The 23,420-nt window shown below is 45.7% G+C and overlaps 2 protein-coding genes and 1 long non-coding RNA gene across 3 annotated transcripts in view; 1 reads left to right on the top strand and 2 right to left on the bottom strand.

The window, feature by feature from the left end:
• Nucleotides 1-1,741: 1,741 nt before the first annotated feature.
• Nucleotides 1,742-23,420, top strand: part of INO80E (INO80 complex subunit E) — a 46,131-nt gene continuing 24,452 nt past the window's right edge. Inside the window, exons 1-4 of the mRNA XM_076058618.1 lie at nucleotides 1,742-2,592; nucleotides 10,918-10,997; nucleotides 14,095-14,165; nucleotides 16,190-16,242. Coding sequence (XP_075914733.1) covers nucleotides 2,580-2,592; nucleotides 10,918-10,997; nucleotides 14,095-14,165; nucleotides 16,190-16,242 — 217 coding nt within the window. The 5' untranslated portion in view covers nucleotides 1,742-2,579. The remainder of the gene's footprint in view (nucleotides 2,593-10,917; nucleotides 10,998-14,094; nucleotides 14,166-16,189; nucleotides 16,243-23,420) is intronic.
• LOC142908237 (uncharacterized) lies at nucleotides 16,633-17,440 on the bottom strand. The gene is made up of 3 exons (XR_012931657.1): nucleotides 17,365-17,440; nucleotides 17,257-17,328; nucleotides 16,633-16,697 (listed from the first exon to the last, which is right to left on the bottom strand). It is a non-coding gene; the product is annotated as an uncharacterized LOC142908237 (long non-coding RNA).
• On the bottom strand, nucleotides 17,891-19,694 carry LOC142908239 (uncharacterized). Its single transcript, XM_076058616.1, has 7 exons — nucleotides 19,665-19,694; nucleotides 19,336-19,443; nucleotides 18,945-19,304; nucleotides 18,650-18,913; nucleotides 18,451-18,594; nucleotides 18,058-18,232; nucleotides 17,891-17,937 (listed from the first exon to the last, which is right to left on the bottom strand). The coding sequence occupies exons 1-6, from the start codon at nucleotides 19,692-19,694 to the stop codon at nucleotides 18,098-18,100; spliced, it is 1,041 nt and encodes a 346-aa protein (XP_075914731.1). The 3' UTR covers nucleotides 17,891-17,937; nucleotides 18,058-18,097.

Below are 23,420 nucleotides of genomic sequence, written 5' to 3'. Positions count from 1 at the left end.
CGAAACAGCTTTTGTTTGGCCGGATCGAGGGGGCTAAACGGGCGCGGCACGGGCTAGAGAAGAGATGGAGTGATGTGGTACAGGAGGACGTGGAGCTGAGTGAACTTGCCGATGACTGGTACCAGCGGTGTCAAGATCGGCCTCTGTGGAGGAGGCTCGTGAAGGACGCTACTGGGCAGTTGGAGGCAGTCGCCCTCCAACAACAACGGAGGGCGGAGGAGCGACGCTCAGAACAACGAGCGGAGCGCCGGGTGGCTAAAGCACAGAAGGTTGGCACAGTAGGGGGCACAGGTGGTGCATCAGCCAGTCATCTCAGTCAGTCGACCCGTGGCACCTGGGTCTGCCCCGTGACCTCCTGCCAGCGGGCGTTCGACACTTCACGTGGCCTCAGGGTGCACATAGCCTGGCACAAGCGTCGTGGTGACGTCACCGCCACTTAGTGGCGAATGGCGGTTGTTGTTGTGTGTGTGTGGGTAGTAGCGGTTAGCGCTACGCTGCGCTACAAACCCGGCGATTCTCTGAACCGGTCCCGGGCCTCCCCTAGGTCGACTCAGCCTCAAATGACCTCACCTGGTGCGGTGTGTAAAATCGTCGCCACTTGGGGAGACAAAGGCGGCCGGGCGTGGTTCTGGCCACCCACCCCTCGCGTGCCGTTCTGGCCTTCATAGGTTGTGCTACTCGCTAACAGCACTTGCCCCTACAGTCTGTTGCAGGCTACACGGGGGATCTTTGTCTTGTGAGCTGGCACAGTAGAGGGCACAGCTGGTACACCTAGCCTGGCACAGCAGTCAACCCATGGCACCCGCTGGGTCTGTCACGTGAGCTCCTCATGCACCTAGCCTGGCACAGCAGCAGCAGTCAACCCATGGCACCTGCTGGGTCTGTCCCGTGAACTCCTTTTCGTGCACCTAGCCTGGCACAGCAGTCAACCCATGGCACCTGCTGGGTCTGTCACGTGACCTCATGCACCTAGCCTGGCACAGCAGTCAGCCCATGGCACCTGCTGGGTCTGTCACGTGACCTCATGCACCTAGCCTGGCACAGCAGTCAACCCATGGCACCTGCTGGGTCTGTCACGTGACCTCCTCCTCCTACACCTAGCCTGGCACAGCAGCAGTCAACCCATGGCACCTGCAGGGTCTGTCACGTGACCTCCTGCACCTAGCCTGGCACAGGCGCCGTGGTGACGTCACGTGTAGTGGTGACGAACCCAGCGAGCCGAGTTCGATTCCCGCTCACGGCCTCCAACACCACCAGTGACGATTTTCTTAACCGGTCCTCCCCTAGGTCGACTCGGCCTCAAATGAGTATCTGGTGTAGTGGTGGTGGTGGTGTAGTGGTGGTGGTGGTGTAGTGGTGGTGTAGTGGTGGTGTAGCGGTGGTGGTGTAGTGGTAGTAGTGGTGTAGTGGTGGTGTAGTGGTGGTGGTGGTGTAGTGGTGGTGGTGGTGTAGTGGTGGTGGAGTGGTGGTGTAGTAGTGGTGGTGGTGTAGTGGTGGTGGTGTAGTGTTGGTGTAGCGGTGGTGGTGTAGTGGTGGTGGTGGTGTAGCGGTGGTGGTGGTGTAGTGGTGGTGGTGGTGTAGCGGTGGTGGTGGTGTAGTGGTTGTGTAGCGGTGGTGGTGTAGCGGTGGTGGTGTAGTGTTGGTGTAGCGGTGGTGGTGGTGTAGTGGTGGTGGTGTAGTGGTGTTGGTGTAGTGGTGGTGGTGGTGTAGTGGTGGTGTAGCGGTGGTGGTGGTGTAGCGGTGGTGGTGGTGTAGCGGTGGTGTAGTAAACATCGCCACTGAGGAGAGACAAAGACGGCCGGGCGTGGTGCTGGCCACCCACCCCCTCTGTGTGTGCCACAGTGCTGGTAGCCTCATAGGTGGTGGTAGCTAACAGCACTTGCCCCTACAGCCCTGCTAGAGGCTACCTGGGGGAGCTTTGTCTGTGCGAGCGAGACCTGCCAGCAAACGAGAGAGAGAGAAGCCCTGCGGCACGTCACGTGACGGGCCGCGAGGTGCACCGAGCCTGGCACCGGCAGTCACAGGGGCCGGGCGAATGTAGCGGCCTCTAGCGGACACGTGGAGACTGCCACCTCCACGTGGTCTGCCACCTCCCTTCACCGCCGCTGATTGGCTGTGCAAAGAACAATGGGTGGAGCGTGGTGGGGGGGGGGGGTCTTCGCGGTGCATTGTGGGTAGGGGCGCGGCCTTACTTCCGGCTAGAGCCTAGGCGTTGCCGTGAGCGGCGTGAACGAAATTTTATTTTGTTTTTTACCTCAGCGCCTCCACCGAGTCCGCATTTCCCTTACGCGAGTTTTAACTTTGGCGATTAACGCTCCGTGTTCTGAATTGACGATGTAAAAAATCGACAGGTTGAGCTTAACGATAAACTTTTACAGAGGGGGGGTTTTTTCATTAAAAAAAATTCCCGTAAAGGCCTCCAACTACGGTTTAGATTCCCTAGAGCGGACAAGCGACGGCGCGTCGTCGTCGCCTCTCGCCATTGGACGACGGCCTCGCGACGCCCGCGCTCCCATTGGCCCGCTGCTCTGTTGCCGGGGCGGGGGGGTGCCGAGCCCGACCAATCAGGTGCGAGCGCGATGCTTATCCGTGGTAAGATTTGTAGGGGTGTGTTTGTCGCCGTTTTAACAAAGCTGTTGGGTTAAAATTGTTAAATTATAATAATTATTATACACTAACACAATAATAATTATACACTAACACAGGTAAATAATAATTATACACTAATACAGGTGAATAATAATTATACACTAACAGGTAAATAATAATTATACACTAACACAATAATAATTATACACTAACACAGGTAAATAATAATAATTATACACTAACAGGTAAATAATAATTATACACTAACACATAATAATTATACACTAACACAGATAAATAATAATTATACACTAACACAGGTGATTAATAATTATACACTAACACAGGTAAATAATAATTATACACTAACACAGGTCAATAATAATTATACACTAACACAGATAAATAATAATTATACACTAACACAGATAAACAATAATTATACACTAACACAGGTAAATAATAATTATACACTAACACAGGTAAATAATAATTATACACTAACAGGTAAATAATAATTATACACTAACACAGGTAAATAATAATTATACACTAACACAGGTAAATAATAATTATACACTAACACAGGTAAATAATAATAATTATACACTAACACAGGTAAATAATAATTATACACTAACACAGGTAAATAATAATTATACACTAACACAGGTAAATAATAATGATACACTAACACAGGTAAACAATGATTATACACTAACACAATAATAATTATACAGTAACAGATAAATAATAATTATACACTAACACAGATAAATAATAATTATACACTAACAGGTAAATAATAATTATACACTAACACAGGTAAATAATAATTATACACTAACACAGATAAATAATAATTATACACTAACACAGGTAAATAATAATTATACACTAACACAGGTAAATAATAATTATATACTAACACAGATTAATAATAATTATACACTAACACAGATAAATAATAATTAAACACTAACAGGTAAATAATAATTATACACTAACACAGGTAAATAATAATTATACACTAACAGGTAAATAATAATTATACACTAACACAGGTAAATAATAATTATACACTAACACAGGTAAATAATAATTATACACTAACACAGGTAAATAATAATAATTATACACTAACACAGGTAAATAATAATTATACACTAACACAGGTAAATAATAATTATACACTAACACAGGTAAATAATAATGATACACTAACACAGGTAAACAATGATTATACACTAACACAATAATAATTATACAGTAACAGATAAATAATAATTATACACTAACACAGATAAATAATAATTATACACTAACAGGTAAATAATAATTATACACTAACACAGGTAAATAATAATTATACACTAACACAGATAAATAATAATTATACACTAACACAGGTAAATAATAATTATACACTAACACAGGTAAATAATAATTATATACTAACACAGATTAATAATAATTATACACTAACACAGATAAATAATAATTAAACACTAACAGGTAAATAATAATTATACACTAACACAGGTAAATAATAATTATACACTAACACAGGTAAATAATAATTATACACTAACACAGATAAATAATAATTATACACTAACACAGGATAATAATAATTATACACTAACACAGATAAACAATAATTATACACTAACACAGGTAAATAATAATTATACACTAACACAGGTAAATAATAATTATACACTAACACAGGTAAATAATAATTATACACTAACACGGGTAAATAAGAATTATACACTAATAGGTGAATAATAATTATACACTAACACAGGTAAATAATATTTATACACTAACACAATAATAATTATACACTAACACAGATAAATAATAATTATACACTAACACAGGTAAATAATAATTATACACTAACACAGGTCAATAATAATTATACACTAACACAGGTGAATAATAATTATACTCTAACACAGGTAAATAATAATTATACACTAACACAGATAAATAATAATTATACACTAACACAGGTAAATAATAATTATACACTAACACAGATAAATAATAATTATACACTAACACAGATAAATAATAATTATACACTAACACAGATAAATAATAATTATACACTAACAGGTAAATAATAATTATACACTAACACAGATAAATAATAATTATACACTAACACAGATAAACAATAATTATACACTAACACAGGTAAATAATAATTATACACTAACACAGGTAAATAATAATTATACACTAACACAGGTGAATAATAATTATACACTAACACAGGTAAATAATAATTATACTCTAACACAGGTAAATAATAATTATACACTAACACAGGTAAATAATTATTATACACTAACAGATAAATAATAATTATACACTAACACAGGTAAATAATAATTATAGACTAAAACAGGTAAATAATAATTATACACTAACACAGGTAAATAATAATTATACACTAACACAGATAAATAATAATTATACACTAACACAGGTAAATAATTATTATACACTAACACAATAATAATTATACACTAACACAGGTGAATAATAATTATACACTAACACAGGTAAATAATTATTATACACTAACACAGATAAATAATAATTATACACTAACACAATAATAAGTATACACTAACACAGGTGAATAATAATTATACACTAACACAGGTAAATAATAATTATACACTAACACAGGTAAATAATAATTATACACTAACACAGGTCAATAATAATTATACACTAACACAGGTAAATAATAATTATACACTAACACAGGTAAATAATAATTATACACTAACACAGGTCAATAATAATGATACACTAACACAGGTCAATAATAATTATACACTAACACAGGTAAATAATAATTATACACTAACAGGTGAATAATAATTATACACTAACACAGGTAAATAATTATTATACACTAACACAGGTAAATAATAATTATACACTAACACAGATAAATAATAATTATACACTAACACATATAAATAATAATTATACACTAACACAGGTCAATAATAATTATACACTAACACAGATAAATAATAATTATACACTAACACAGGTAAATACTAATTATACACTAACACAGATAAACAATAATTATACAGTAACACAGATAAACAATAATTATACAGTAACACAGATAAACAATAATTATACACTAACACAGGTAAATAATAATTATACACTAACACAGGTCAATAATAATTATACGCTAACAGGTAAATAATAATTATACACTAACACAATAATAATTATACACTAACACAGGTAAATAATAATTATACACTAACACAGGTCAATAATAATTATACACTAACACAGATAAATAATAATTATACACTAACACAGGTAAATAATAATTATACACTAAGACAGATAAATAATAATTATACACTAACACAGGTGATTAATAATTATACACTAACACAGGTGATTAATAATTATACACTAACACAGATAAATAATAATTATACACTAACAGGTAAATAATAATTATACACTAACACAGATAAATAATAATTATACACTAACACAGGTAAATAATAATTATACACTAACAGGTGAATAATAATTATACACTAACACAGATAAATAATAATTATACACTAACACAGGTAAATAATAATTATACACTAACACAGGTAAATAATAATTATACACTAACACAGGTAAATAATAATTATACACTAACACAGGTAAATAATAATTATACACTAACACAGGTAAATAATAATTATACACTAACAGGTGAATAATTATCATACACTAACACAGGTAAATAATAATTATACACTAACACAGGTAAATAATAATTATACACTAACACAGGTAAATAATAATTATACACTAACACAGGTCAATAATAATTATACACTAACACAGGTCAATAATAATTATACACTAACACAGATAATTAACAATTATACACTAACACAGGTAAATAATAATTATACACTAACACAGGTAAATAATAATTATACACTAACACAGGTCAATAATAATTATACACTAACACAGGTAAATAATAATTATACACTAACACAGGTCAATAATAATTATACACTAACACAGATAAATAATAATTATACACTAACACAGGTAAATAATAATTATACACTAACACAGGTAAATAATTATTATACACTAACACAGGTAAATAATAATTATACACTAACACAGATAAATAATAATTATACACTTACACAGGTAAATAATAATTATACACTAACACAAGTAAATAATAATTATACACTAGCACAGATAAATAATAATTATACACTAACACAGGTAAATAATAATTATACACAAACACAGGTAAATAATAATTATACACTAACACAGGTTAAATGATTATACACTAACACAGGTAAATAATAATTATACACTAACACAGATAAATAATAATTATACACTAACAGGTAAATAATAATTATACACTAACACAGGTAAATAATAATTATACACTAACACAGGTAAATAATAATTATACACTAACACAGATAAATAATAATTATACACTAACACAGGTCAATAATAATTATACACTTACACAGATAAATAATAATTATACACTAACAGGTAAATAATAATTATACACTAACACAGGTAAATAATAATTATACACTAACACAGATAAATTGTAATTATACACTAACACAGATAAATAATAATTATACACTAACAAATAAACAATAATTATACACTAACACAGATAAATAATAATTATACACTAACAGGTAAATAATAATTATACACTAACACAGGTAAATAATAATTATACACTAACACAGATAAACAATAATTATACACTAACACAGGTAAATAATAATTATACACTAACACAGATAAATAATAATTATACACTAACACAGGTAAATAATAATTATACACTAACACAGATAAATAGTAATTATACACTAACACAGGTAAATAATAATTATACACTAACACAGATAAATAATAATTATACACTAACACAGGTAAATAATAATTATACACTAACACAGGTAAATAATAATTATACACTAACAAAGGTGATTAATAATTATACACTAACACGGGTAAATAATAATTATACACTAACACAGGTAAATAATAATTATACACTAACACAGGTAAATAATAATTATACACTAACAGGTAAATAATAATTATACACTAACACAGGTAAATAATAATTATACACTAACACAGGTAAATAATAATTATACACTAACACAGGTAAATAATAATTATACACTAACACAGATAAACAATAATTATACACTAACACAGATAAACAATAATTATACACTAACACAGATACACAATAATTATACACTAACACAGGTAAATAATAATTATACACTAACACAGGTAAATAATAATTATACACTAACACATAATAATTATACACTAACACAGATAAATAATAATTATACACTAACACAGATAAAAATAATTATACACTAACACAGATAAACAATAATTATACACTAACACATAATAATTATACACTAACACAGATAAATAATAATTATACACTAACACAGGTCAATAATAATTATACGCTAACAGGTAAATAATAATTATACACTAACACAATAATAATTATACACTAACACAGGTAAATAATAATTATACACTAACACAGGTCAATAATAATTATACACTAACACAGATAAATAATAATTATACACTAACACAGGTAAATAATAATTATACACTAACACAGATAAATAATAATTATACACTAACACAGGTGATTAATAATTATACACTAACACAGGTGATTAATAATTATACACTAACACAGATAAATAATAATTATACACTAACAGGTAAATAATAATTATACACTAACACAGATAAATAATAATTATACACTAACACAGGTAAATAATAATTATACACTAACAGGTGAATAATAATTATACACTAACACAGATAAATAATAATTATACACTAACACAGGTAAATAATAATTATACACTAACACAGGTAAATAATAATTATACACTAACACAGGTAAATAATAATTATACACTAACACAGGTAAATAATAATTATACACTAACACAGGTAAATAATAATTATACACTAACAGGTGAATAATTATCATACACTAACACAGGTAAATAATAATTATACACTAACACAGGTAAATAATAATTATACACTAACACAGGTAAATAATAATTATACACTAACACAGGTCAATAATAATTATACACTAACACAGGTCAATAATAATTATACACTAACACAGATAATTAACAATTATACACTAACACAGGTAAATAATAATTATACACTAACACAGGTAAATAATAATTATACACTAACACAGGTCAATAATAATTATACACTAACACAGGTAAATAATAATTATACACTAACACAGGTCAATAATAATTATACACTAACACAGATAAATAATAATTATACACTAACACAGGTAAATAATAATTATACACTAACACAGGTAAATAATTATTATACACTAACACAGGTAAATAATAATTATACACTAACACAGATAAATAATAATTATACACTTACACAGGTAAATAATAATTATACACTAACACAGGTAAATAATAATTATACACTAGCACAGATAAATAATAATTATACACTAACACAGGTAAATAATAATTATACACAAACACAGGTAAATAATAATTATACACTAACACAGGTTAAATGATTATACACTAACACAGGTAAATAATAATTATACACTAACACAGATAAATAATAATTATACACTAACAGGTAAATAATAATTATACACTAACACAGGTAAATAATAATTATACACTAACACAGGTAAATAATAATTATACACTAACACAGATAAATAATAATTATACACTAACACAGGTCAATAATAATTATACACTTACACAGATAAATAATAATTATACACTAACAGGTAAATAATAATTATACACTAACACAGGTAAATAATAATTATACACTAACACAGATAAATTGTAATTATACACTAACACAGATAAATAATAATTATACACTAACAAATAAACAATAATTATACACTAACACAGATAAATAATAATTATACACTAACAGGTAAATAATAATTATACACTAACACAGGTAAATAATAATTATACACTAACACAGATAAACAATAATTATACACTAACACAGGTAAATAATAATTATACACTAACACAGATAAATAATAATTATACACTAACACAGGTAAATAATAATTATACACTAACACAGATAAATAGTAATTATACACTAACACAGGTAAATAATAATTATACACTAACACAGATAAATAATAATTATACACTAACACAGGTAAATAATAATTATACACTAACACAGGTAAATAATAATTATACACTAACAAAGGTGATTAATAATTATACACTAACACGGGTAAATAATAATTATACACTAACACAGGTAAATAATAATTATACACTAACACAGGTAAATAATAATTATACACTAACAGGTAAATAATAATTATACACTAACACAGGTAAATAATAATTATACACTAACACAGGTAAATAATAATTATACACTAACACAGGTAAATAATAATTATACACTAACACAGATAAACAATAATTATACACTAACACAGATAAACAATAATTATACACTAACACAGATACACAATAATTATACACTAACACAGGTAAATAATAATTATACACTAACACAGGTAAATAATAATTATACACTAACACATAATAATTATACACTAACACAGATAAATAATAATTATACACTAACACAGATAAAAATAATTATACACTAACACAGATAAACAATAATTATACACTAACACATAATAATTATACACTAACACAGATAAATAATAATTATACACTAACACAGGTCAATAATAATTATACACTAACACATAATTATTATACACTAACACAGGTCAATAATAATTATACACTAACACATAATAATTATACACTAACACAGATACACAATAATTATACACTAACACAGGTTAAATGATTATACACTAACACAGATAAATAATAATTATACACTAACACAGGTCAATAATAATTATACACTAACACATAATAATTATACACTAACACAGATAAATAATAATTATACACTAACACAGGTAAATAATAATTATACACTAACAAATAATAATTATACACTAACACAGATAAACAATAATTATACACTAACACAGGTAAATAATAATTATACATTAACACAGATAAATAATAATTATACACTAACACATAATAATGATACACTAACAGGTAAATAATAATTATCTCCCCGCGTGTGCGGTAGGCAACATGAACGGTCAGCCGGATGTGGACTACCGCAAGAAGTACCGGAGCCTCAAGCGCAAACTCCGCCTCCTTGTCTACGTAGGAGTCCTCATTGACACGTCGTGCCTCTCTGTGTCTCTGTCTGGGTGTCTCTCTCTCTCAGGGGGTTCACAGTGGCCGTGTCAGAGACACTGAGAGTCTGGGTTCTAGCCCTGGGTCTGGGTGTCTCTCAGGGGGTTCACAGTGGCCGTGTCAGAGACACTGAGAGTCTGGGTTCTAGCCCTGGGTCTGGGTGTCTCTCTCTCTCAGGGGGTTCACAGTGGCCGTGTCAGAGACACTGAGAGTCTGGGTTCAAGCCCTGGGTCTGGGTGTCTCTCTCTTTCAGGGGGTTCACAGTGGCCGTGTCAGAGACACTGAGAGTCTGGATTCTAGCCCTGGGTCTGGGTGTCTCTCTCTCTCAGGGGGTTCACAGTGGCCATGTCAGAGACACTGAGAGTCTGGGTTCTAGCCCTGGGTCTGGGTGTCTCTCAGGGGGTTCACAGTGGCCGTGTCAGAGACACTGAGAGTCTGGATTCTAGCCCTGGGTCTGGGTGTCTCTCAGGGGGTTCACAGTGGCCGTGTCAGAGACACTGAGAGTCTGGGTTCTAGCCCTGGGTCTGGGTGAGTCTCTGTCTCTCAGGGGGTTCACAGTGGTCGTGTCAGAGACACTGAGAGTCTGGGTTCAAGCCCTGGGTCTGGGTGTCTCTCTCTCAGGGGGTTCACAGTGGCCGTGTCAGAGACACTGAGAGTCTGGGTTCTAGCCCTGGGTCTGGGTGTCTCTCTCTCTCTCAGGGGGTTCACAGTGACCGTGTCAGAGACACTGAGAGTCTGGGTTCTAGCCCTGGGTCTGGGTGTCTCTCTCAGGGGGTTCACAGTGGCCGTGTCAGAGACACTGAGAGTCTGGGTTCATGCCCTGGGTCTGGGTGTCTCTCTCTCTCAGGGGGTTCACAGTGGCCATGTCAGAGACACTGAGAGTCTGGGTTCTAGTCCTGTGTCTGGGTGTCTCTCTCAGGGGGTTCACGATGGCCGTGTCAGAGACACTGAGAGTCTGGGTTCTAGCCCTGGGTCTGGGTCTCTCTCTCTCTCAGGGGGTTCACAATGGCCGTGTCAGAGACACTGAGAGTCTGGGTTCTAGCCCTGGGTCTGGGTGTCTCTCTCTCTCTCAGGGGGTTCACAGTGGCCGTGTCAGAGACACTGAGAGTCTGGGTTCAAGCCCTGGGTCTGGGTGTGTCTCTCAGGGGGTTCACAGTGGCCGTGTCAGAGACACTGAGAGTCTGGGTTCTAGCCCTGGGTCTGGGTGTCTCTCTCCCTCAGGGGGTTCACAGTGGCCGTGTCAGAGACACTGAGAGTCTGGGTTCTAGCCCTGGGTCTGGGTGTCTCTCTCTCTCAGGGGGTTCACAGTGGCCGTGTCAGAGACACTGAGAGTCTGGGTTCTAGCCCTGGGTCTGGGTGTCTCTCTCTCTCAGGGGGTTCACAGTGGCCGTGTCAGAGACACTGAGAGTCTGGGTTCTAGCCCTGGTTCTGGGTGTCTCTCTCTCTGAGGGGGTTCACAGTGGCCGTGTCAGAGACACTGAGAGTCTGGGTTCTAGCCCTTGGTCTGGGTGTCTCTCTCTCTCAAGGGGTTCACAGTGGCCGTGTCAGAGACACTGAGAGTCTGGGTTCAAGCCCTGGGTCTGGGTGTCTCTCTCTCAGGGGGTTCACAGTGGCCGTGTCAGAGACACTGAGAGTCTGGGTTCATGCCCTGGGTCTGGGTGTCTCTCTCTCAGGGGGTTCACAGTGGCCGTGTCAGAGACACTGAGAGTCTGGGTTAGAGCCCTGGGTCTGGGTGTCTCTCTCTCTCTCAGGGGGTTCACAGTGGCCGTGTCAGAGACACTGAGAGTCTGGGTTCAAGCCCTGGGTCTGAGTGTCTCTCTCTCTCAGGGGGTTCACAGTGGCCGTGTCAGAGACACTGAGAGTCTGGGTTCTAGCCCTGGGTCTGGGTGAGTCTCTCTCTCTCAGGGGGTTCACAGTGGCCGTGTCAGAGACACTGAGAGTCTGGGTTCTAGCCCTGGGTCTGGGTGTCTCTCTCTCTCAGGGGGTTCACAGTGGCCGTGTCAGAGACACTGAGAGTCTGGATTCTAGCCCTGGGTCTGGGTGTCTCTCAGGGGGTTCACAGTGGCCGTGTCAGAGACACTGAGAGTCTGGGTTCTAGCCCTGGGTCTGGGTGAGTCTCTGTCTCTCAGGGGGTTCACAGTGGTCGTGTCAGAGACACTGAGAGTCTGGGTTCAAGCCCTGGGTCTGGGTGTCTCTCTCTCAGGGGGTTCACAGTGGCCGTGTCAGAGACACTGAGAGTCTGGGTTCTAGCCCTGGGTCTGGGTGTCTCTCTCTCTCTCAGGGGGTTCACAGTGACCGTGTCAGAGACACTGAGAGTCTGGGTTCTAGCCCTGGGTCTGGGTGTCTCTCTCAGGGGGTTCACAGTGGCCGTGTCAGAGACACTGAGAGTCTGGGTTCATGCCCTGGGTCTGGGTGTCTCTCTCTCTCAGGGGGTTCACAGTGGCCATGTCAGAGACACTGAGAGTCTGGGTTCTAGTCCTGTGTCTGGGTGTCTCTCTCAGGGGGTTCACGATGGCCGTGTCAGAGACACTGAGAGTCTGGGTTCTAGCCCTGGGTCTGGGTGTCTCTCTCTCTCAGGGGGTTCACAGTGGCCGTGTCAGAGACACTGAGAGTCTGGGTTCTAGCCCTGGGTCTGGGTGTCTCTCTCTCTCAGGGGGTTCACAGTGGCCGTGTCAGAGACACTGAGAGTCTGGGTTCTAGCCCTGGGTCTGGGTGTCTCTCAGGGGGTTCACAGTGGCCGTGTCAGAGACACTGAGAGTCTGGGTTCTAGCCCTTGGTCTGGGTGTCTCTCTCTCTCAAGGGGTTCACAGTGGCCGTGTCAGAGACACTGAGAGTCTGGGTGTATGGGTGTGTAGTGTCGTGTTTAGTAGTGTATAGTAACGTGCAGTGTATAGTGTAGTGAATAGTGTGTAGTATATAGTGTAGTGTAGCGCTGACCGATGTGCTGAATGTCTTTGTTCAGCAGTTTTGCCAAAGGTCTCTGCTGCTACTCGCCACTAGCAGCACTTGCCCCTACAGCCCTGCTAGAGGCTACCTGGGCGATCTTTTCTCTGTCTCTCCACAGGAGCAGGAGACCTTCCAGGATGAGTTGCGCAAGGCTCAGAGGAAGTTGCTCAAAGTCAGCAGAGACAAGAGGTGAGCTCCCCACCATCACCGGTCACTAGCCAGGGCCTATCCACTGCTGGATGGAGGACTCTCCCTCCTAGCCTCTGCCTCTTCACTGAAGATCGGTCGCTCAGTAATCTCTCTCTCTCTCTCCCCGTGTCTCTCTCTCTCTCCCCGTGTCTCTCTCCCCGTGTGTCTCTCTCCCCGTGTCTCTCTCTCCCCGTGTCTCTCTCTCACCGTGTCTCTCTCCCCGTGTCTCTCTCTCCCCGTGTCTCTCTCTCCCCGTGTCTCTCCCCGTGTCTCTCTCTCCGTGTCTCTCTCTCCCCGTGTCTCTCTCCCCGTGTGCCTCTCCCCGTGTCTCTCTCTCCCCGTGTCTCTCTCTTCCCGTGTCTCCCCGTGTCTCTCCCCGTGTCTCTCTCTCCGTGTCTCTCTCTCCCCGTGTCTCTCTCCCCGTGTGCCTCTCCCCGTGTCTCTCTCCCCGCGTCTCTCTCCCCGTGTCTCCCTCACCGCGTCTCCCTCCCCGTGTCTCTCTCCCCGTGTCTCTCTCCCCGTGTCTCTCTCCCCGTGTCTCTCTCCCCGTGCCTCTCTCCCCGTGTCTCTCTCCCCGTGTCTCTCCCCCCCCCCTTGTCTCTCCCCCCGTGTCTCTCTCCCCGTGTCTCTCTCCCCGTGTCTCTCTCCCCGTGTCTGTCTCTCCCCATGTCTCTCTCCCCGTGTCTCTCTCCTCGTGTCTCTCTCCCCGTGTCTCTCTCCCCGTGTCTCCCCGTGTCTCTCTCCCCATGTCTCTCTCCCCGTGTCTCCCCGTGTCTCTCTCCCCGTGTCTCTCTCCCCGTGTCTCTCTCCCCGTGTCTCTCTCCCCGTGTCTCTCTCTCCGTGTCTCTCTCCCCGTGTCTCTCTCTCTCCCCGTGTCTCTCTCCCCGTGTCTCTCTCCCCGTGTCTCTCTCCCCGTGTCTCTCTCCCCGTGTCTCTCTCCCCGTGTCTCTCTCCCCGTGTCTCTCTCCCCGTGTCTCTCTCTCCCCGTGTCTCTCTCTCCCCGTGTCTCTCTCCCCGTGTCTCTCTCCCCGTGTCTCTCTCCCCGTGTCTCTCTCCCCGTGTCTCTCTCCCCGTGTCTCTCTCCCCGTGTCTCTCTCCCCGTGTCTCTCTCTCCGTGTCTCTCTCCCCGTGTCTCTCTCTCTCCCCGTGTCTCTCTCCCCGTGTCTCTCTCCCCGTGTCTCTCTCCCCGTGTCTCTCTCCCCGTGTCTCTCTCCCCGTGTCTCTCTCTCCCCGTGTCTCTCTCTCCCCGTGTCTCTCTCCCCGTGTCTCTCTCCCCGTGTCTCTCTCCCCGTGTCTCTCTCCCCGTGTCTCTCTCCCCGTGTCTCTCTCCCCGTGTCTCTCTCCCCGTGTCTCTCTCCCCGTGTCTCTCTCCCCGTGTCTTTCTCCCCGTGTCTCTCTCCCCGTGTCTCTCTCCCCGTGTCTCTCTCCCCGTGTCTTTCTCCCCGTGTCTCTCTCACCGTGTCTCTCCCCCCGTCTCTCTCCCCCCGTGTCTCTCCCCCCGTGTCTCTCTCCCCGTGTCTCTCTCCCCATGTCTCTCCGTGTCTCTCTCCCCGTGTCTCTCTCCCCGTGTCTCTCTCCCCGTGTCTCTCTCCCCGTGTCTCTCTCCCCGTGTCTCTCTCCCCGTGTCTCTCTCCCCGTGTCTCTCTCCCCGTGTCTTTCTCCCCGTGTCTCTCTCCCCGTGTCTCTCTCCCCGTGTCTCTCTCCCCGTGTCTCTCTCCCCGTGTCTCTCTCACCGTGTCTCTCCCCCCGTCTCTCTCTCCCCGTGTCTCTCCCCCCGTGTCTCTCTCCCCGTGTCTCTCTCCCCGTGTCTCTCTCCCCGTGTCTCTCCGTGTCTCTCTCCCCGTGTCTCTCTCCCCGTGTCTCTCTCCCCGTGTCTCTCTCCCCGTGTCTCTCTCCCCGTGTCTCTCTCCCCGTGTCTCTCCCCCCGTGTCTCTCTCCCCGTGTCTCTCTCCCCGTGTCTCTCCGTGTCTCTCTCCCCGTGTCTCTCTCCCCGTGTCTCTCTCCCCGTGTCTCTCTCCGTGTAGTTTTCTGCTGGACCGTCTACTCCAGTATGAAACTTTAGAGGACTCCTCCACAGGTGAGTCACTACTTGGCTCACTACTCACCTCACTACTCACCTCACTCCTCACCTCACTCCTCACCTCACTCCTCACCTCACTACTCACCTCACCACTCACCTCACTCCTCACCTCACTACTCACCTCACCACTCACCTCACCACTCACCTCACTACTCACCTCACTCCTCACCTCACTCCTCACCTCACTCCTCACCTCACCACTCACCTCACTCCTCACCACACTCCTCACCTCACCACTCACCTCACTACTCACCACTCACCTCACCACTCACCTCACCACTCACCTCACCACTCACCTCACCACTCACCTCACCACTCACCTCACTCCTCACCTCACTCCTCACCTCACTCCTCACCTCACCACTCACCTCACCACTCACCTCACTCCTCACCTCACCACTCACCTCACCACTCACCTCACTACTCACCTCACCACTCACCTCACCACTCACCTCACTCCTCACCTCACTCCTCACCTCACTCCTCACCTCACCACTCACCTCACCACTCACCTCACTCCTCACCTCACCACTCACCTCACTACTCACCTCACTACTCACCTCACTACTCACCTCACTACTCACCTCACCACTCACCTCACTCCTCACCTCACCACTCACCTCACCACTCACCTCACTACTCACCTCACTACTCACCTCACTCCTCACCTCACTCCTCACCTCACTGCTCACCTCACTCCTCACCTCACTACTCACCTCACCACTCGCCTCACCACTCACCTCACTCCTCACCTCACCACTCACCTCACTCCTCACCTCACTACTCACCTCACCACTCACCTCACTCCTCACCTCACTCCTCACCTCACTCCTCACCTTACCACTCACCTCACCACTCACCTCACTACTCACCTCACCACTCACCTCACTCCTCACCTCACCACTCACCTCACTCCTCACCTCACTACTCACCACTCACCTCACCACTCACCTCACTCCTCACCTCACTACTCACCTCACTACTCACCTCACTCCTCACCTAACCACTCACCTCACCACTCACCTCACCACTCACCTCACCACTCACCTCACTACTCACCTCACCACTCACCTCACCACTCACCTCACTCCTCACCTCACTCTTCACCTCACCACTCACCTCACCACTCACCTCACCACTCACCTCCCTACTCACCTCACTACTCACCTCACTACTCACCACTCACCTCACCACTCACCTCACCACTCACCTCCCTACTCACCTCACTACTCACCTCACTACTCACCACTCACCTCACCACTCACCTCACTACTCACCTCACCACTCACCTCACTCCTCACCTCACTACTCACCACTCACCTCACCACTCACCTCACTCCTCACCTCACTACTCACCTCACTACTCACCTCACTCCTCACCTCACCACTCACCTCACTACTCACCTCACTCCTCACCTCACTACTCACCTCACTACTCACCTCACTCCTCACCTCACTCCTCACCTCACCACTCACCTCACTACTCACCTCACCACTCACCTCACTCCTCACCTCACTACTCACCTCAACTCTCACCTCACCACTCACCTCACTACTCACCTCACCACTCACCTCACCACTCACCTCACTACTCACCTCACTCCTCACCTCACTACTCACCTCACTACTCACCTCACTCCTCACCTCACCACTCACCTCACTACTCACCTCACTCCTCACCTCACTACTCACCTCACTACTCACCTCACTCCTCACCTCACCACTCACCTCACTACTCACCTCACCACTCACCTCACTCCTCACCTCACTACTCACCTCACTCCTCACCTCACCACTCACCTCACTACTCACCTCACCACTCACCTCACCACTCACCTCACTCCTCACCTCACTACTCACCACTCACCTCACTACTCACCTCACTACTCACCTCACTACTCACCTCACTACTCACCTCACCACTCACCTCACTACTCACCTCACCACTCACCTCACCACTCACCTCACCACTCACCTCACTCCTCACCTTACCACTCACCTCACCACTCACCTCACCACTCACCTCCCTACTCACCTCACTACTCACCTCACTACTCACCACTCACCTCACCACTCACCTCACTACTCACCTCACCACTCACCTCACTCCTCACCTCACTACTCACCACTCACCTCACCACTCACCTCACTCCTCACCTCACTACTCACCTCACTACTCACCTCACTCATCACATCACCACTCACCTCACTACTCACCTCACTCCTCACCTCACTACTCACCTCACTACTCACCTCACTCCTCACCTCACCACTCACCTCACTACTCACCTCACCACTCACCTCACTCCTCACCTCACTACTCACCTCACTCCTCACCTCACCACTCACCTCACTACTCACATCACCACTCACCTCACTCCTCACCTCACTACTCACCACTCACCTCACTACTCACCTCACCACTCACCTCACCACTCACCTCACCACTCACCTCACTACTCACCTCACCACTCACCTCACCACTCACCTCACCACTCACCTCACTACTCACCTCACTCCTCACCTCACTACTCACCTCACCACTCACCTCACCACTCACCTCACCACTCACCTCACCACTCACCTCACCACTCACCTCACTCCTCACCTCACTACTCACCTCACTCCTCACCTCACCACTCACCTCACTACTCACCTCACCACTCACCTCACTCCTCACTTCACTACTCACTACTCACCTCACTACTCACCTCACTACTCACCTCACCACTCACCTCACCACTCACCTCACCACTCACCTCACTACTCACCTCACCACTCACCTCACCACTCACCTCACCACTCACCTCACTACTCACCTCACTCCTCACCTCACCACTCACCTCACCACTCACCTCACTACTCACCTCACTCCTCACCTCACCACTCACCTCACCACTCACCTCACCACTCACCTCACCACTCACCTCACTACTCACCTCACCACTCACCTCACCACTCACCTCACCACTCACCTCACCACTCACCTCACTACTCACCTCACCACTCACCTCACCACTCACCTCACCACTCACCTCACCACTCACCTCACCACTCACCTCACTACTCACCACTCACCTCACCACTCACCTCACCACTCACCTCACTCCTCACCTCACTACTCACCTCACCACTCACCTCACCACTCACCTCACTACTCACCTCACCACTCACCTCACCACTCACCTCACCACTCACCTCACCACTCACCTCACCACTCACCTCACCACTCACCTCACCACTCACCTCACCACTCACCTCACCACTCACCTCACCACTCACCTCACCACTCACCTCACCACTCACCTCACCACTCACCTCACCACTCACCTCACCACTCACCTCACCACTCACCTCACCACTCACCTCACCACTCACCTCACCACTCACCTCACTCCTCACCTCCCTACTCACTGCACCGGATAGAATTGAGAGTGACAAGCGGTCATGGTGATCTGGGACAGCCACCCACTCAGCCACCCACTCAGCCACCCACTCAGCCACCCACTCAGCCACCCACTCAGCCACCCACTCAGCCACCCACTCAGCCACCCACCCACTCAGCCACCCACCCAGCCACCCACTCAGCCACCCACCCACTCAGCCACCCACCCAGCCACCCACTCAGCCACCCACCCACTCAGCCACCCACTCAGCCACCCACTCAGCCACCCACTCGGACAGCCACCCACTCAGCCACCCACTCAGCCACCCACTCAGCCACCCACTCAGCCACCCACTCAGCCACCCACTCAGCCACCCACTCAGCCACCCACTCAGCCACCCACTCAGCCACCCACTCAGCCAGCCACTCAGCCAGCCACTCAGCCACCCACTCAGCCACCCACTCAGCCACCCACTCAGCCAGCCACCCACTCAGCCACCCACCCACCCAGCCACTCACCCACCCACCCAGCCACCCACTCAGCCAGCCAGCCACCCACCCACCCAGCCACCCACTCAGCCAGCCACCCACCCACCCAGCCACCCACTCAGCCACCCACTCAGCCACCCACCCACCTACCCAGCCACCCACCCACCCAGCCAGCCACCCACCCAGCCAGCCAGCCACCCAGCCACCCAGCCACCCACCCACCCACCCAGCCAGCCACCCACCCACCCAGCCAACCACCCACCCAGCCACCCACCCTCCCAGCCAGCCACCCACCCACCCAGCCACCCACTCAGCCAGCCACCCACCCACCCAGCCACCCACTCAGCCAGCCACCCACCCACTCACCCACCCAGCCAGCCACCCACCCACCCAGCCACCCACCCAGCCACCCAGCCAGCCACCCACCCACCTACCCAGCCACCCACCCACCCACCCAGCCAGCCACCCACCCACCCAGCCACCCAACCAGCCAGCCACCCACCCACCTACCCAGCCACCCACCCACCCACCCAGCCACTCACCCACCCACCCAGCCACCCACTCAGCCAGCCAGCCACCCACCCACCCAGCCACCCACTCAGCCAGCCACCCACCCACCCAGCCACCCACCCACCCACCCAGCCAGCCACCCACCCACCCAGCCACCCAACCAGCCACCCACCCACCCACCCAGCCAGCCACCCACCCACCCAGCCAGCCAGCCACCCACCCAGCCACCCACCCACCCACCCAGCCAGCCACCCACCCACCCAGCCAACCACCCACCCAGCCACCCACCCTCCCAGCCAGCCACCCACCCACCCAGCCACCCACTCAGCCAGCCACCCACCCACCCAGCCACCCACTCAGCCAGCCACCCACCCACTCACCCACCCAGCCAGCCACCCACCCACCCAGCCACCCAGCCAGCCACCCACCCACCTACCCAGCCACCCAACCCACCCACCCAGCCAGCCACCCACCCACCCAGCCACCCAACCAGCCAGCCACCCACCCACCTACCCAGCCAACCACCCACCCAGCCAGCCACCCACCCAGCCAGCCACCCACCCAGCCACCCACCCAGCCACCCACCCACCCAGCCAGCCACCCACCCACCCAGCCACCCACCCACCCAGCCAGCCACCCACCCAGCCAGCCACCCACCCAGCCAGCCACCCACCCAGCCAGCCATCCACTCAGCCAGCCACCGACCCAGCCAGCCACCCAACCAGCCAGCCACCCACTCAGCCACCCACCCAGCCACCCACCCACCTACCCAGCCACCCACTCAGTCAGCCACCCACTCAGCCACCCACTCAGCCAGCCACCCACCCAGCCAGCCACCCACTCAGCCAGGCAGCCACCCGCCAGCCACCCACCCAGCCAGCCACCCACCCACCTACCCAGCCATCCACCCACCCACCCAGCCACCCACCCAGCCACCCACCCAGCCACCTACCCAGCCATCCACCCACCCACCCAGCCACCCAGCCACCCACCCAGCCACCCACCTACCCAGCCACCCACCCACCCAGCCACCCACCCCGCCACCCACCGAGCCACCCACCCCGCCACCCACCCACCCAGCCACCAACCCACCCACCCAGCCACCCACCCACCCCGCGACCAACCCACCCACCCAGCCACCCAGCTGTAATAATAATTTACAAGGCGCCTCGTGAGAATGAGGTGAATGGAAGTCCAGGAGGGAAGGGGAGCTACATCGAGTGAACGGCCTTAAGAGGATGCGGTTTTGGCCGAGACTTGAGGCTATCCACACGATGGGATAAACGAATTCCCAGCGGTATGGAATTCCACATCCGAGGCGGAGACACGGCACCGCTCAGCGCAGGGGCACGGCAGCCAGGATCGAGGCACGCAACATAAGGGCACGAATCTGCAGATCTTGACGACCTTGAGGGGTATAGGAATAGGTTTTCACCCTTTTAACTGGCACACAAAAACTGACACCTTTATTCAAGGCATCACGTTTGCAAAAACGACAACACAAGCAGTCAGAATGCAAACAAAAGAGACAACTCTGATGATAATAATATTGGCACTGTCCTTGGATTTGATTGGTCCACACCCGAGACGGCTTTTCTTAGAGCCCTTTAGTCTCCACTGGTGTTGGACCAGAAGACGCCAAAAGGCGTACAACTCAAAAACAGCGCACAATCAGAGTATTGAGGGCTCGGGGTGAGCATTCACATTATGAGACCTCCTTTGCCAGTAACAAGATATAGGAATAGGTTTTTACCCTTTTAACTGACACAAAAACTGACACCTTTATTCAAGGCATCATGTTTGCAAAAACCACAACACAAGCAGTCAGAATGCAAACAAAAGAGACAACTCTGATGATAATAATATTGGCACTGTCCTTGGATTTGATTGGTCCACACCCGAGACGGCTTTTCTTAGAGCCCTTTAGTCTCCACTGGTGTTGGACCAGAAGACGCCAAAAGGCGTACAACTCAAAAACAGCGCACCATCAGAGTATTGAGGGCTCGGGGTGAGCATGTACATTATGAGACCTTCTTTGCCAGTAACAAGATATAGGAATAGGTTTTTACCCTTTTAACTGGCACAAAAACTGACACCTTTATTCAAGGCATCACGTTTGCAAAAACCACAACACAAGCAGTCAGAATGCAAACAAAAAAGACAACTCTGATAATAATATGCACTATCCTTGAATTTGATTGGTCCACACCCGAGACAGCTTTTCTTAGAGCCCAGTCTTTTGGCGTCTTCTGGTCCAACACCAATGGAGACTAAAGGGCTCTAAGAAAAGCCGTCTCGGGTGTGGACCAATCAAATTCAAGGACAGTGCATATTATCAGAGTTGTCTTTTTTGTTTGCATTCTGACTGCTTGTGTTGTGGTTATTGCAAACATGATGCCTTGAATAAAGGTGTCAGTTTTTGTGCCGGTTAAAAGGGTAAAAACCTATTCCTATATCTTGTTTCTGGCAAAGGAGGTCTCACAATGTAAAAGACCTTGAGGGGTGTGTGCGGATTAATTAACTCGTGAATATGTGGCGGCGGTGGTGGTGGTGGTGGTGGTGGTGCCAGCCCATGCAAGGCTTTAAACACAAGTAAGAAGGGTCCTCGTTTCAAGACGGGTTTGCCAGGGTGATGCTTCGAGAGCCGGAGAAATGTGGTCACGTTTTGATTGACTGCAGGGATTGAATATTCTCGGTTCTTTCGGTGAAGTCGCCACCACGTAGATAGGGAAGCAATAAAATAATAAAAAAATATAAAGCATTAAAAATTCTCACGACGTTTGGACTGCAA

The sequence above is a fragment of the Petromyzon marinus genome (assembly GCF_048934315.1).
Source record: "Petromyzon marinus isolate PM22_M1 ecotype Great Lakes invasive population chromosome 77 unlocalized genomic scaffold, UKy_Petmar_22M1.pri1.0 chr77_unloc.3, whole genome shotgun sequence".
Taxonomy (NCBI): Eukaryota; Metazoa; Chordata; class Hyperoartia; order Petromyzontiformes; family Petromyzontidae; genus Petromyzon; species Petromyzon marinus.
Note: the sequence above shows the minus strand (reverse complement) of the source record. Positions and strands in the feature narration are given on the sequence as shown.

What these genes read in the sequence shown, in the direction of transcription:
- LOC142908239 (XM_076058616.1), bottom strand. Translation starts at nt 19,694, where the DNA reads ATGACCGCTTGTCACTCTCAATTCTATCCG. An exon ending in GTCACTCTCAATTCTATCCG is followed by an intron (nt 19,444 to 19,664) that starts GTGCAGTGAGTA and finishes GTGAGTGGTGAG; the next exon opens with GTGAGTGGTGAGGTGAGTGG. An exon ending in GGAGTGAGGTGAGTGGTGAG is followed by an intron (nt 19,305 to 19,335) that starts GTGAGTGGTGAG and finishes GTGAGTAGTGAG; the next exon opens with GTGAGTGGTGAGGTGAGTGG.